General features: G+C 43.9%; 1 protein-coding gene across 1 annotated transcript; it reads left to right on the top strand.

Annotated features, from left to right (window-relative positions):
• The first annotated feature begins 1,396 nt into the window (after positions 1-1,396).
• Positions 1,397-16,090, top strand: mdm1 (Mdm1 nuclear protein). Its single transcript, XM_034163766.1, has 17 exons — positions 1,397-1,584; positions 2,706-2,790; positions 2,880-3,011; positions 4,108-4,248; positions 4,333-4,424; positions 4,691-4,819; positions 9,734-9,895; positions 10,266-10,375; positions 10,442-10,529; positions 10,627-10,668; positions 13,152-13,390; positions 13,466-13,585; positions 14,136-14,224; positions 14,298-14,359; positions 14,607-14,835; positions 15,531-15,593; positions 15,742-16,090. The coding sequence occupies exons 2-17, from the start codon at positions 2,787-2,789 to the stop codon at positions 15,849-15,851; spliced, it is 1,812 nt and encodes a 603-aa protein (XP_034019657.1). The 5' UTR covers positions 1,397-1,584; positions 2,706-2,786; the 3' UTR covers positions 15,852-16,090.
• The last annotated feature ends 387 nt before the right edge of the window (positions 16,091-16,477 follow it).

Raw genomic sequence — 16,477 nt, 5'->3', positions numbered from 1 at the left:
CTGTAGTGCATATCACATCACTCATTTGCTCTGAAATGATCTGTGCACACATGAATAATTTTCCCAAGTTAATCAGGTGCACAGATGAATAATTTGTGCCATTATGAATCTACATAAATTCAGTCACAGATAATTTGTTCAAATTAGTGACGTACCAGTTTGCATGATAATTGATGGGAGTAAAGAAAAAAGAAATCATAGTTGTTGATCTCCCACAGAATAAATGTGGTCCTATCACCTGAAAACCTGCCACGGCTGCATGCGGATGTTTTAAATCCTGCTGCGGTTACAGCGTCGCTTCATGCAGCTTTAGGATTGTGATGCTGTGCAAGTTGACCTTGACTTTTAAGCATGCAATTTTACAGCATGCACCTTCTTTCTTTTTGTTAAGCCGTATCTGCCAACTGGCCGTTGAACCTGCTGCACCTGTAATCGAGCCACAGGCTTCATCCTGCATGATGTATGTGGTACACATACTGTGCACTGGTATCTTGCGTGTGCCGTCATCAGCAGCAGGATTGCATTTATGCAGATTTGATCTGACATTCATCACACCAGACAACTCTGGAGTTGATGGATTTCTGACTTTTGATCTGCTGGTGTTTTACGCCTGTTGCTGACCTGGACTGAACATCTTGTGGATCCCAACATGTGAGAATGTTGCACAAGCATCAGTATTTTGGACGTAGCACTGAAATGACGAGTGTAACCGCAGCCTCATTCAAACTGAAATGCTTCAAATACGAAGAAGGTTTCAGTTCTAAGTCAGCGTTTTCTCCTTTGTGGTATGATGAACCATGGAATGGAAAGAAATCTGGTCACCCAGCGAGGATTCGGATCAGAATCCCATATCTGTTTCCCTGGATTATCACTGGTTTAACTCTTGGAGTTGAAACTGGTTCAAAATAGTCTAAACTAGTTTCTTCCAGAAACCCACAGAAGGAGGGGGGGTTGAAGCCAAATGTAAAAACTGAAAAGCCTTAAATGAATAAAAGTGGTGCAATTTTGTAACAGCATCTTGCATTGTGTTGTCACTAAAACATCAGTGTTGAAATGGAACAAGATAAATTACACACAGGTAAAGACAAATCACTGTCAATGTGTGAAACTTTAGTTATTTTCTGTCCTGTATTTAGCTCTGCACATTTACACATAGATCACGCCAAAAGAATTTTATTCACTGCTTATTCAATTTTTTTATACACACACACCCTTCCATCACCCCAAAATGTACAACATTCAAAGTAAATCATCAGATGAATTCTCTATGATGGCTACTTTAAAGCAACATGCACTTTCTTTTAAAATTTTTTTTCTTTTTTTTTTTAAATTTAAGACTCCTCGGGGATGACTCCAGACCACCAGGGGGCGGTGTATGCGCCCACGCAGGCCTGCTGTCACCTGGCAACGGCGGCAGCTTGTTGCGGAAGCCGGTGGAGCTGCTCGTTAGCATTGAGGCTAACTAATCGACGGTAGTGTGCTAGTTAGCGTCGTTAACCAGCTAGTTAAGGTGAATTCGGCCCACGCAAAATGACCGGTGTGTGATTTCTCAGTGGTGAAAATGTCATGATGGCTCTTTATCAGGTAAATGCTGTGAAGCTAATGGTGTTAGCAACAGGTAGCTATTTCGTAACATTTTTCGAAATATTGTTTTGAAACGTTTGGAAAAATATTATATATATTTTTGTTTCTTTTTTTAAATAAATGAGCAGAAATACTCGGTTAGTTATGTTTCGAATCACAGCTGTGAATCCTGTGTCAAACCCTGATCTGAAGACATCTTCAGGTCAATGAGCCACACCAGCTGGTGATAATTCTACATGTTACACATAAACATTAGTTACCTGCTGCGGACATTGTCATTTCTAAATGTAAATGCGCTTTTATTCTGATAACGACGTTTTGTATCCAAAACAAAAGACAGCTGTGAAATGGATTAATATCTCAGATAATCTGTTTGTGTCTGCAGCCGCTGTTACTGATAAAGATAATTATCTCATCATAAGCCTGTAACTAATTAACTCTTTCATGCACAGCGGTCAACGGTATATGCATGATTTAAGGTTTAATGGTACATAGCATGATATTGTCTGTCATTTCGTACACTGCCACCTAGTGGCCAGTTCCTGAATGCTGATTAGGTCAGAAACACCCTGCTAAGGTCCTAAAGCGTAAATCAAAAAATAGTGGCATCATATAAGAACTGAGGAGTAATAGAGTTGTTAAATTTTCCAAATTTGCATGTTGGGAGGACGTCTCAGAGAGCAGCCCTAATAACTGAAAAAAAAAATCTTTGATAAAATCAACATATGGTGCAAATAATAAAAAAAGCACTGCTGATATTCATGCTTGTTTCTCATGAATACTTTCAGAGCTAGAATGCATCTGATCACTCTTTCCTTTCCAGATTGGGACAAGTCCTTTCTTCCTGTTTTGTAATATTTAATGAATCTATTTTTATGTATTTCAGTATGTATTTGAATCCAGCTTCACTGGATTAAGTACAGATAAACAGGTGTGCTTTCATTTGATAAAATTAATCTATATGATCTGTGTTGAGGCCCTTTAAAACAGGACTGATGTAGACTGAAAGAATGCAGAAAGAGTCAAGAAGAGGTCATGTATGTTTGACTCAAGTCCATCTCAGGAGGTGGCAGAACCACATCAGTTCTGTAGAAGCTGTCATGCTTGTGTGTTTTATTCAGTGTCAGAGGGAATACCAGAGGAACTAGTGTTTCACACTTCAGAACGGCATCTTCAGAGAGTCAGGTGTACACTTTGACCAGATGGGTATGACACAAGAATAATTTAAACTTTTATTTGAGTGTTTATTTAAAAAAAAAAAACATAAAGCCTGTTTTTTTCTTCCCGTCTGTCAGGTATGAGCAGAGAACCGGGTGTGCAGAAGCAGACGAAGCTCTGTCCTGTTGGTCCTTCTCAGTCCTGCATCTCTCTCCCTGGGCCCATAAATCCTCACAACCCTCACACTCGCAGAACAGCACCACCTGCTGGTACAAATTTATGACAACATAATCTGAAGGAGGAAAGTGTTAATTACTCTGTAGTAATGTAATCCCATGGTGGTTTTATGAGAACTGGATCGTGTACTGCAGCTTGGTACTAAGTAAAGCGCCGGTCACAACCCACCGTGCGTTTTTTTTTTTTTTTTCGCCGTACTTTTTCTGTGGATGCCACGGCCACTACGTTTTTCTGAAAACATACTGAGGCAGTAGCAAGAGGAGGGAGGGAGTACGTTCAGCGCATGTCTCTAGGAGTGTAACGATAAAGAGAGATGACAATAAAGCTGTGTGTGTGTGTGTGTGTGTGTGTGTGTGTGTGTGTGTGTGTGTGTGTGTGTGTGTGTGTGTGTGGTCGCTTTTCTTTCTTATGAGCGGGACCGGAGTGGCAGGTGTTTTTCAGCGTCGGCGATGCATGAGCATGTCCAGCCTGCAGCGGTCAGTTCTACTAGTGTTTACTTGCCTCGAAAAGTTACAGCTAGTTATCAGACTGAAGCTGTGGAGTGTCTGTGTTGCTGAAGTTTGGAAATAAAGTCCAAGTTCAAGTGAGAAGGTGTGTCGTGCATGCAAGTCTGTCGGCCTCCATAGTATGTGGTGAGTGCCGTAATCCGTACTGCCTACGTACGGATTTGGTTAATTCAATAGTAACTGAATGAAAATGTGCTGCTTTGAATCCATACTGAGGCAGTACTCACAACGTGCGTCATCTGTACTGCTGGTGAATCCGCATCCTGACCACAGCAAAAGTTCTGCATGCACTAAAACCTCTACGGCGTGTCTGCGTGCTCCTAAATTCGTACTGAGGCAGTACTTACGACGTACGGATCTCCAAATTTAGTCCACGTTTTTGCAAGTAGACTGCACGCACGTGCAAGTACGGCGGGTTGTGACCATGGCTTAAGTCACCATCATGCTGTCACACAAAACAACTTTTTCTCAGCTCAGAAAGTTTTATAAGTACAATGTGAGAGCTCTATGATTTTGTGTAGTATTTAGATGTCTGTTATTAAAGTTGGTGTGTAAGAAAATACATTCTGGGCACATACATATAATCAAAAGATTTGCAAAATCTCCTGGTTCTCCTCTCCAGGCTCCAGGAGCCACTCGGCACACAAGAAGGGTTCTTCCCATGACCAAGAACCTTCAGCACAACCTGTATCTCCCGCAGAACCTCATAAGTCTGGAAAACCTGGACCTGCTGCAGACACCAGCCGTCTTGCAGGAAAATGTGGTAAGTATTATTTCTCATAGTTGTGATATTTTTGGATTTTATTTTATTCAACATTTCTGGTTCTGGATGGTAAAACGGTTTCAGGATTCAAGTCCCGCCCTTCCAAGCATGACAGCCAACAGTGCAACAGTTCTTTGAGAGCAGCAGGTGATGGGCAGCAGTCCACAGCCAATGAGGTGAGCTGACACCTTGTTATATACTGACAGTGCCCCCAAAAAAGAACCCCAAAAGCCTCCATTCTTTAGATTCCTCATCATTTTTCATTGTTGTGTGAGTCCAGAGAAAATAATTTGAATAAAATTCAGGACAGGTCTGGAAAAGTGCATGATTTACTGACATGTTCCTGTGACTGGTGTGACGGTCCATAAGAACCCAAAGAGTCTGACAGGTGATGTCTGCCATTGCCTTTAATGCCTGTCAATGATGTGTGTTGTTGATTCAGCCTGCTCTGCGGTGGAAGGCGGGGCTAAAGTCAGGTGGTCAAAGGTCAAGCCATCGGTTATCAGAGTACCACAGACAGTTCAGCTGGAAGAAACCGATGGCTGCTTCACCTTTACTGACTGCAGAGCAGGTACAGTACTATCAAATACTACCAAACACAGTACAGTGCAAAAAGACACCAAGTACTTCTCTGCTGAGGACTATCACAGTAGTACTCAGGAACTTGTACCTGCGTGTCTGATGGAGATCCTAAATCAATTGTTGTTTCAGAGATGCACTTTTGTTCTCACCACAGCAATGAAACGAGTTTCACTAGTTTCTCCACTGCTCACTAACTGTTAAAGGAGATTTTTTTAATGAAAGACGTGCGGACGGGTCCGCGCGTCGGGACGCAGCCGCCGCGACGCTCCACCACAGGAAAAACACCTCTGTTGAAAGCCTTAAGGACAAGTTGGAACATGTCCTGCCTGTTAAACAATTTCTCATATACTCACTCCACTGAAAGCCATCAAAAGCCGCCTGGATTTTACAAATGGTTATCAACACGGAGGTGTTTTTCCTGTGCCGCCGCACCGCGTCGGCTGCGTCCCGACGCGCGGATCCGTCCGCACGTCTTTCATTAAAAAATCTCCGTTAACAGTGGAATATCCGGATAAAATGCTGAAACCGACTTCTTCTGAAACTTCTCTGTTCTCTCACCACGTCCTGGATCAATAGAGCCTGAAATGTGGAGGTTTTCAGCTTGAACAGGCTGATGACGCCGCCTGAGAGCGCTGCGCGACGTCTCGCACCGTGAAAAGTCCTTAAAGCGACAGAATCACCTCAAAATCTCTCATCAGCCGTTAAAATTTTCACTGAAAACCAGCTTAATTTTTCGAACCGTGTCCACTTCGATGTGTCTCACAGGTTTAGAAAAAATTTTGATCAAACAAAGCACCAGTCTCTCAGCAACTTCTCAGACAAAGGAATTCCGACGAGGGGCTGGATGACTCCTCCCACAAGGAGTGCTCACAGGCGAATGACGTCACCGACAGGCGTGGAAAAACTCACGCATGCGCACGAGGGTTCAAGCATGTCTGACGTAAAAACATATGAATGAAATCCATATAGTTTTTGAAAAAAATAAAAAGGACCGTTACTTTATTGACAGCCCTCGTATATATAGTCACGTGCCCGTGGCTCAGAGGACAGTGACAAGGAGGAGACACAAACGAGAGGATTAGAAAAATAGAAGTATTTATTTACAACAGTTTTAAGTCAATAAATTAAAAGGTGCAAAGATGTGCAGTTGTGTAAAAAGGCGCTCTGTTACCGGTCGGCACAGAGAGACGTCCTAGAAAGAGAGAGGAAGAGAACCAAATGAATTAGTTGGGCCCACTTAAATAAGAGACGGGGACACCGGGCCCAGGTGCCCCTGATTATGGGCCCGCCCCGCTACAGGACGGCGGGGACCGTCACACCCTCCCCCTTCAAAAGGGAAGTCCACCCAAGGACTTTTCAAACCAACTGCAAACAGCACAGTTTTCTTATCTTTTTTTTTTTTAGTAGTACTACATTATATTTTTTTGTTGCACCAAAATTACAGTATTATTTACAGCTTACCTATATCCAGCTATACTTTTTTTTTCCTTTACAAACTACTTTAAAATCTGATAGGACTAAGTTTTTTTTTTTTCTATTTTCCATTGTCAAACAAGAGAAATTCTACCATTTACAAGGAATCAAATTAGACTTAGCTATACAAGGCTAAAGATGACACCAATTGGTAAAGTCACAAGCTTAGCACACATGTCCTCTGCTGCACCTCCAGAGTTCCGGCGCCTGAAACTGGGGAGAGGCAGAAGAGAGACAGGCACAAAAGTTAAGGCAACTTTGCTTTTTCCTTTTTTAAACTGGCGCACGTGACAAAGCATCAGCCAACAAGTTATCAGAACCTTTAATATGACGAATGTCTAAACTGAACGCCTGTAGAAACAGCGCCCGTCGAATTAGACGTTGATTTGGACTTTTCAGAGTGCTTAAGAACATGAGTGGAATATGGAAATGATCAAAGGATCATTGCCGCAAGTCACATAAATCTCAAAATGTTGAAGAGCCAAGATAAGTGCGAGAGTTTCTTTCCCAATTGTCGAATAATTTCATTGATACGAATTAAACTTTTTAGAAAATAACAAACTGGTTTGTCAACTCCATCGTGCTCTTGGAGCAAAACTGCACCAGCTCCATCTACATGAATTTTGAACAGCCGATCCATTATGGGAGCAACAAGAACTGGCTCAACACATAACAGCAACTTGACATTCTTGAAAGCGGTCTGACAAGCGGTAGACCACTGAAAACCAACAGTACTTTTCAACAAATTTGTAAGCGGAGCAACAACTGTTGAAAAATTTGGACAGAAAACTTCTATAATAGCCAACCAACCCTAAGAAACGCATCAACTCCTTAGTAGTCGGAGGCGGATAATCTAAAATTGCTTGTACCTTTGCATCAACTGACCGCACTTCCCCCTGCCCCACTACACGCCCCAAATAAGTAACAGTTGCACAAGCGAACTCACACTTCGCCAGATTGACTGTCAGGCGTGCAGAGGAAAGGCGCTCAAATAAGGCATGGATACGGTGGACATGGTCATTCCAAGTGTCACTAAACACTACTACGTCATCAAGATAGACCGCACAACCTTCCAGACCAGATGTTACCATGTTCATTAACCTTTGAAACGTTGCTGGTGCATTTCGCAGGCCAAAACTCATCACAGTGTATTCAAATAAACCAAATTGAAGTAACAAAAGCGGAAATCTCTCTTGCACGGGCAGACAACCCAACCTGCCAATATCCCTTTAGTAAATCAAATTTACTCACAAATTTAGCATACCCAATTTGGTCAATGCAATCTTCCATTCGTGGTAACGGATACGAATCTGGTTTTGTCACTTTATTTACTTTTCGATAGTCCGTACAAAAACGTGGCGATTTGTCTGACTTATCCACCAACAGGCTCGGAGAGGCCCAACTGGAGGATGAGGGGACAGCTATGCCGCTATCCAGCATATACTGGACCTCAGCTTCCATTACCTTATGTTTCTGAGGAGCACACCTATAGAACCGCTGTTTGATTGGAGTGCTCTCACCAACATCTATGTCATGCTCTATCAGGTGTGTTCTTGAAGGTGTATCTCTGAACAACTCTGGATAGGAGTCGATCACCTCTGTCAGTTCAGCACATTGCTCCGGATACAAGTGACTGAACAGCGACTGCAACTTACTCAAGGTCTCAGAGTTCTTAAGTCAACCACACAACATAGAATCATCAGGCCACTTCACATCCACCTCTTCCTGAACAGGAGCCTGCTGACCTGAGGAAAAGGAGTGGACAGCGAGAGCCGCAGAAGCAACACTACTCTGCGGAACCCCATCACCGTGAGAATAGTATGGCTTAAGTAGATTAACATGACATAATCGTGATGCCTTTCTGCGATTAGGTGTTGCGATCATGTAATTATCCGAATCCCTGCTCTCAACAACAAAGGGCCAGAAAAGTTATCCTGGAACAGTGAATTAGTTAAAGGGGTCAAGGCCAAGACCAGATCCCCTGGACTGAACTCTTGATGTTCAGTTTTCCGATCAAATACTTTCATTTTTTCCTGTGCACCCTTCAAGTTTTCCTGTGCTTTTTCTACAGCCATAATGAAACGATGGCGAAAACAATTGACATAGTCAGTCACATTTTTAGGGGGATCAGAGTCCACCACCAAACCATCCTTTAGTATGGCCATTGGACCCCGCACTGCATGTCCAAACACCAAATCATTTGGACTGAATCCAGTGCTCTCTTGCACCACCTCCCAAGCTGACAACATAAGCCATGGCCATGGCAACCCTTCCTCCCAGTCACTCCTCAATTCTGTACAGTAAGCTCTTAACAAGGACTTCAAAGTCTGGTGAAACCTCTCTAGCGCCCCCTGGCTCTGCGCATGATAGGCGGACGCAACATTGTGTTTTACCCTCAATTGTTTCAAAACTTGGGCAAAGACACAAGACATAAAATTTGTGCCCTGGTCAGACTGTACAACACGTAGGATGCCAAAAATTGACATAAAATTAGACAAAGCTTTAATGACTGACCGCGCTGTAATTTTACGTAATGGAAATGCAGCAGGATATCGTGTTGGCACATCACTGTTAACAAATAGGAGGAGCCAGACTTTGAGGGAGGAAGCGGACCCACACAATCTATGATAATGTGCTCAAAAGGCTTGCTTATGGCTGGAATGGGACACAGGGGTACAGGCTTAAGTATTTGGTTTGGCTTTGCAGTTAACTGACAAACGTGACAAGTTTTAATGTATTTTGACACATCACGTTTTAACCTAGGCCAGAAAAAATAACGCAGCACTCTATCACATGTTTTCTTCACACCTAAGTGACCAGAGTCATCATGGGCAACTCTGAGCACATCGTCACAAAACATTTCAGGAACAACAATCTGAAAAATGGGCTCACCAACGAAGTCACCATGACATGGGACCCACTTGCGCACCAACAGACCCTCCTGCATGAAGTACCCATGAGCAGCACTCTGTACCTTGTCACCTGGAAGAACATTTTCAAGCAAAACTGAAAGAGTTGGATCAGACTTTTGATGCTGACTCCATTCCTTCACAGAGACAGATGCGGGGAGCTCGGGCAACAAGACTGAGCTCTCAAGGACATCCGACTCAGACGCACGGAATTGAGCGCGCGTCACGACACAAGCCGGAAACACCTCTGGACACTGCTCTTCAAACGGAGACAATGCGCATGGCTCAGGGGTCACCACGGGCAAAGGAGACCTCGGCTACACCGGGCCCACTTAAATAAGAGACAGGGACACCGGGCCCAGGTGCCCCTGATTATGGGCCCGCCCCGCTACAGGACGGCGGGGACCGTCACTATATATATATATAGATATATATAGATATATATATATAGAGAGAGAGAGAGAGAGATTTTTTGTTTTTAGAATGGCTGCTGACTGATGCTGACCTTTGACCTCTTGCAGGTACTCTACCCCAGCCAGAGCGCTGTCCCCTCCTTTAAAAAGAACCCTGTTCCTGTGCAAACAGAGTATCAATGCAGCTACCAGGGTCTGATCCCACCCACCAAGCCCCACCTTCAGAAACATCTGGATCATCAGAGAGTGCCGCCGCTGCACACACACACGGTACACACACAGAGAGAATATATATTCATCAGAAACTGTGGAGGTCAGTTTTTGTGAACTTTGACCTGTTATTGTGAAGTGACAAACTGTGTCAGAAATGATATTTAATATATTATCCTTGTAATAGATTCCAGTCTTTCCAGATTTTGCTCTGCCAGAGTGCAGGCTATTCCAGAAATGCCGATAAAGCCGGCCGGCAAAAATAAAGTGACTTAATTTACTGTAACTCCTTACAATACTCAAGTCGCTCTTGTTTGACAGAAATGTGACTCGGCTCTTTTCCTGAAAAGTTACTTGTGTTCACTTGGAACATGAAGTCAAGTTTGGGGAATCAAAACGCTGCATTCAAGTCAGCTGTTTTCATATGTAGGTCAACAAGAAGAGGGCAGAGGGGTCACAGAAGGAGCAGGACGTCCCCACCCCTACAACACAGAAGGCCACACCTCCTCTACCGCCTCAGCGGGCTCACAGAAGACCCAGGTGTGTGTGTGTGCATATGTGCTGTTTGTTGTGAATCCACTGTGAAATCACACATCTGCCCAACAGGATGACAACAGAGTACAAGTCCAACTTTCACTGGCCTCTCTACAGGATCCAGGAAGCAGGCGGAGCTGCACAGGGCGACACCTCTCAGGTTTTTGTTTGGAATATGTTCGGTGCCGTGGTGACTGCGGGGGGGGTGTTACCGTCTGTGTTGTTGATTAATATCTCACTTTTCGAATTCCCTGCAGGTCAGTGGAATTAATGCTCAGAGCAGGACTTGGTTAAATGAGGTAAATGTTCATGTCTCTGTTTTGGGGTCCTGTGTCTGTGTGCGCATTAGGAACCTTTGCTGGTGATGAAAGGTTCACTGACCTTGACTTCGTGGACGATACTGTGATCTCTGTGCCATCAGTGGAGACAATGATTGCAGCAGCTGAGTGAGAAACCAGAGTGTCTGGGTTTGTGGATCCAGACTAAGATCCAGGCTTTCAGTCACTACCTGGACTGGGCCATCAGAAGTGTATCTGTATGTGTGGAGACATTCACTGATCTCACGCACCTTCACAAGGTCCCAATTAATTACTGTGTTTCCTCCTCATCTACAAATCCCTTCATGCCCCCACCGGTACATACAGGGGAGACAAGAGAACTCTGTCCCAGGTGTGAACTGGACCAGGGGCTAACCCTACCCCTAACCATAACCTGGTCCAAGTTCTTAACCTGAGCTAAGTTCTCTTGTTAACCTTCCAAGACCTTCTCGTCCTCTATATCCCGTCACAGACACGGGCCTGCTCTGCGTCCTCCACACAAGACTGCAGTCCTTTGCGGACAGAGCCTTCAGCGCCACTGCCCCTGCTCTCTGGAACTTGGTAGAATTTCTCTTGTTTGTGGTTGTTGTGGTGTTTGGTGTGTTTGTGTGACGTCTGTGCACGGTGTGTTGCTGATGGAAACATAGTGTGCTGATTGTCAGCAGTGAAACCACACAACTTCATTTCAGGGAAACGACGGTCTGTTAGTCAAAGGTAGCTTCCCACCAACATGGCGGAAAGTGTGGCTGCTTGTGCAAGGTTAAACACTGTTTTCTGAATTATTAAATTCATCGTAAACAGTTTATGTTGTTTCTTTGCAGGAAGAACATTTTGTAATCCTGCACTTCAAACTTCTTGTTTACACACACACAACTTCACTGAAACACCAAAAAATAGAAAAGTTTAATCACATGATGTCTCACTTGAAAAGTGTGGTTTAACTTAAAAATAACCTTTTCGTTGCAACGCGAAAAGGCCGAAATATTAGAACAAACACAAACGTAGCATTGCATGGCGGCACGTTTAGTGCTGTTTAAGGTGGAAAGAGGCGGAGAGCTGAGATCTCAGTGATTATTTTAAAATGCTAACGTGCAGTTTATGTGGAAGCCGAGAGGTTTAGTGCCGCTGCGGTTATTTATCCTTTAAGATTTAATTGACTGTTGAATCCTGGTGTGATTCCATCACTTCAGCTGAAACTGGCACACGAGGTGTCAGCTGACGTCTGTTCACAGGAAATACCAAACCCGTCAGCGGCGGGGGTTATAGTTGTTGAGGTTTAGGCTAGAAAGGGACTGAGGTAAGGTTTCAGAACTGGGTCGCGGTTATCTGGGGCTGTGACCAGGGTCAGGATCAGGTTGCAGTCACATTTACCAGAATATGAAGCCGATTTAGTGCTGAATGTGAACGGAGTTTCAAAGAGAAAAACTAAAGAACCGTTATGTTTGACTTCAAAGGGAGTGCCAGCTCAAAGGCACAGAAGGAAACGATGAAAAGAAAAAATTCTGAGTCAAGTTCAAACCACCACCACGTCACCACCCCACCCCCCCACAAAAATCGCCATGTCTTCCTAAGAACCCTTTTCCTTTTTTTAGGTTTCATATTCTCAAACAGCATGACCTCCTCTGTCCGTTGGTGGAGGTAACTAGACGTGCACTGTTTTTGTGTTGGGATGATCAGCGTCGTGGACACGTTTCACCGTAATGGATCCAGATGTTGGTCGTTGGTTCAAGAATACGTCTGATTAACAAACTGCAGCAAAACCTTTATTTTTCTGAGATGTTTATTAAAATGTCAGAATGTATCCTGTCTCACTCCGAGCGTTCACTGGTGCCGCCTGTCGTAGCACCACCACACTACAAATCAGTCTTGCCTCCTGGATGCCAACCACCCCAGCAGACAACTAGTCCATCCCCACCTCTCCAAAGTAACCATGTACCTGCTGCAGCCAGATGAGCTGTGGGCGTGTCCTTCATCTTCTACACCTGCTGGGGGTCAGCAACAGAGAGAAATGCACCACATGACCAAAATGTCATAGCCGATGTTCCCTTAGAGCAGGGGTTCCCAATCCGTTCCTTAAGGACCCCTAAACCTGCACATTTCCCATCTCTCCCTGCTCTGCCACAAGATGCATTGACAGTTCAGGTGCACAGCCAATCAACTCCTAACAGACACCTGAATTAGCAAATCAGCTTGTGGCACAGCAGGGAGAGATGGAAAATGTGCAGGTTCAGGGGTCCTTGAGGATCTTAGTCTTGCTCCAGGTCAGTCACAAACCCAGATGCTTTGATTCTCACTCACTCAGCTTCTCAACTCCTGCAATCGGAGCGTCACTGATTCCACAAAGACGAGCATCTGATGATTTTTACTGTTGAAGTGATCATAAAATGAATTAAACTTCTCTGTGAACACTCGCTGGCAGTCTGACTAAGTCAGATCTGGATGTTCTGTGTATTTTTGACATTCAGGTTCAGGAACTCAGACAAAAAGCCCTGTGGTACCGGCAGCGAGCCTGGGGGACTAATTTCTCCAGAGACCACCTGAGCCAGCTGCTGTCCGAACACAACGCTCTGTGGGAGCCCACGGACACCACAGACTCTGCTACGGAGCCCCGGAACCAACACCTGACCTTTGACCTCTGTCATAATAATTCTCCTGATCCGGACAGCCGCAGCGCTTCCTGTGTGGAGGCTCTGGACCTGGCCAGGTGAGAGAGAACACGGGTCAGGTAAAAACTTGTGATGAAATCAGACAGACAGTCGTCTAACAGTTTTGCTTTCAGCCGGTCCACAGACTCCAGCAGGAGGACGTCTAGTGCGGCCTCAGAGCCGCGAGCCGACGCACAAATGTCCCAGAGTCCTCCACCAGGAGGCCGCTTGGCCTGGGGAGAAGATGGCGACAGGTGAGTCTCCATCTAAGTCGTGCATGTGACTGAGTGTGTGTACTTATGATTTTACAGTTTTGGGATGAGCTTGTGTATTTCCTGAGATCTGCTCACTAATGTATGTCCAGCAGTGACCTCTGCCTTGCCCTTGACCTGTGTTCAGGGAGGACAGTCCACTGACTTTATCCACCAAGTTTGATTAAAGTTGTTCTTTGCATTTTGAAGATATCACCACAGACAAGACACGGCCGTTACATTAGCTTCTTTTCGCTTCACGGGGATGTTAATTAATCCTAATTAGTATTTGTACTAAGACCAATTTATAAACTAAACTTAAAACTTTTTAAATTTCTTTGATCTGACATTTTCAAATTCAGACTGAGATCTAAACATCTCATAATCTTAAGAAATTATTTTAAAGTTTACTGACTGTGTCAACATGATCAGATCAAAGGTTTTCACCAAGATTCTGAACTGTGTCAATGACTCAGACTCTGAGAAATCAATTCGTTGGTTTTCAGGAACTGATTGTGTGTGTGTGCGTGCGCACGCGCGCGTGTGTGTGTAGGAACATCGTGGAGGGAAGGTTACCAACTCCCACGCTGAAGGCCAGACCAGTTCAGAGAACTCACCACGACCGCACCACGCCTGCAACTGGTACAAAAACACACCATCCTGACTTTTGTGCCGTGTCCCGCTGAGGCCCCTCATTGACCTGTTTGTCCTGCAGGAGGTGCTATACTGGTGGGAAAACTACAGAGCACTGAAGAACCTCCTCCAAGCCAGCAGCAGGCAAGAGTTTAGCTTCAGCTGTAATTGAGAGCGCCATTCAGGTCACTTGGCCAAAAATGGGCTTCAGTTAGCCACAGGCCCCTTGTGTGAAGTGGGCTTTTCTCTCCGAGGCTTCGTTTAAATATGATAAACTTTGGCGTAAAGTTGAACTATGCATGATGTGGCACCTTAAAATGCACCATTTACATATACTGTTTAATCAGAACATTGATTTATTATTATTATTATTTTTTTTTACTGGTTTCAGAAGTATGAGACGGCCGTTTCCACAGCTGCAGAGAGACCAGTCACCAAAAAGGAGGCGTGGCCAGAGAGTGATCCCACCCATGTTATTTCTCCCTCCCCCACAAACAAAGAAGATGCTCACCATCTACCTAAACCAATCATGCTGAGGCAAAAGCCTGCTTCCCCTGTAGCCCCGCCCCCCCTGCACTGTATCCAAGGAACCTTGAGGCACCCGGAATTCCAACACAACGGTGAGGATCGAATAAATAATTCTTGGGATCGATCCTGAGCACAGATCATCATTAACTGTTGAATTTGTTTATTCTCTCATCTTTACTCTTACTGTTTTGTTTTTCTTCACCTCCACTCTATTTTCTTTTTGAGTTGTAGGATCCCAAATATAGATCCTAAAAACTACAAAAATCAACCTGATGGTGGTGCTACAATGGCCACTTTTACTTTGTGGATAATAACTTTTGAACTTTTAATCATATAACTATTTGTTTCCAACCTTTGTCAGGTTCCTCTGTATCTAACCACATAGGCCACACCCACTTCCGCCTTCAATAAAATTTCAGCCATTGCTTTTTGTTTGTCTTAATAAACTGTGGCATGCAGAATATATGAACCTGAGCCACACCAATATCCAATATTTCATATTTTGTGGCATCCTGCTACAATTGGTTACCAAACCTGAGTGGGTGTGGCTTATTTCACTAAATGTGCTATGACTCGAACAAATTACTGTTAAAGTCAGTCGCTTCAGATGTGATCAATAACAACGGCCGCAAGAAAGGACACATCAAGCGACCTGTTTTTACTTTGTAATAACTATGATGTCATTTTGACCTACTGACCTTCCCGATGTGGGGTTCTGGAGGATTCAGGAGACCGTTCGTTTTTTGTTTTTTTGGCTGTAGTTTTTACTGGCTGTCTTTGTCATCAGGTGACTTGGGTTTGAGGTTCAGGGAGTTCCGCTGTTATGGAGGCGCCTGTGGTTCTGACGAAGGTGAATCCTGTTGACCTTTGACCTCTGTTCAGTATAAGTTCAATGAAAGTTCAATGAAACATCAAACCCTAACATAAGACAAGCGTCTTCATTAGAATATACTTTTTTTGGTGTTTCGTGTTTTCATCCACATTCTCCCGTTGCCTAGGTGACCGTCTGTCAGAGATGTCATGGCGTTCAGCAGCTTCCTGTTCCATGGCGTCTGCTGTCCTGAAGCGTACACAGAAAAGACGGAAGGACTTCTGGGAAAGGAAATGACCTCAGATTATGTTTTTGTAGACATCAGACTTTTAAGTGCTATAAATGACTATTTTTATAAGTTGTTGCTGATAGTGAGACAGCATTAAGAAATTTTTTTAAGAAGGTGGTGAATCAGATTTTAACTTTTTCCCTGTAGAAAAACTAATGAATGTGAAACAAGAACTCATTTTGTCGTTGCAGCTGAAAAACATTTAGAAACAGACATTAAAAATGATCTTTGGCATTTTGTGGTCATTTCTGCTCAAACTGTAAGTTGTTGGTTTGATCTCTTCCAGATTCTCAAAGTAGGATTTGCTGAGTTGAACATTTTTTAGTTTTCTACAGTTGGTCAGACAAAGGACACGCCCACATATCAGCCAGCTGCATCTGCACAAGAAATGAATTTAATTCAAATAGGGCTTGGAAAAAAAACCCTTAAACTAAAAATAGAGCAGGTACAAACGTTTATAAAGTTTATGCAGCAGAGAATAAGTTATTTATTACTCAGAGCTCAGTTTATTAAACGTTTGAGGTTTCACTTTTCCCATCACCTAACAGCCTGCAACTCAAGATCACAAAAGGAACAAAACAAAACCGAAGCTAACGTTGATCTCAACACTTTAAATGAAACGCACCTGGAGCCA

Source organism: Thalassophryne amazonica, chromosome 22 (assembly GCF_902500255.1).
Source record: "Thalassophryne amazonica chromosome 22, fThaAma1.1, whole genome shotgun sequence".
Lineage (NCBI taxonomy): Eukaryota > Metazoa > Chordata > Actinopteri > Batrachoidiformes > Batrachoididae > Thalassophryne > Thalassophryne amazonica.
This window is presented reverse-complemented; position numbering and strand designations above follow the sequence as displayed.

Bases quoted from the DNA above. Each gene is read 5' to 3' on its own strand.
- mdm1 (XM_034163766.1), top strand. The intron at 13,586-14,135 runs GTGAGTCTCCAT...GTGTGTGTGTAG, and splicing joins TGGGGAGAAGATGGCGACAG to GAACATCGTGGAGGGAAGGT. The intron at 14,836-15,530 runs GTGAGGATCGAA...CTTTGTCATCAG, and splicing joins CCCGGAATTCCAACACAACG to GTGACTTGGGTTTGAGGTTC.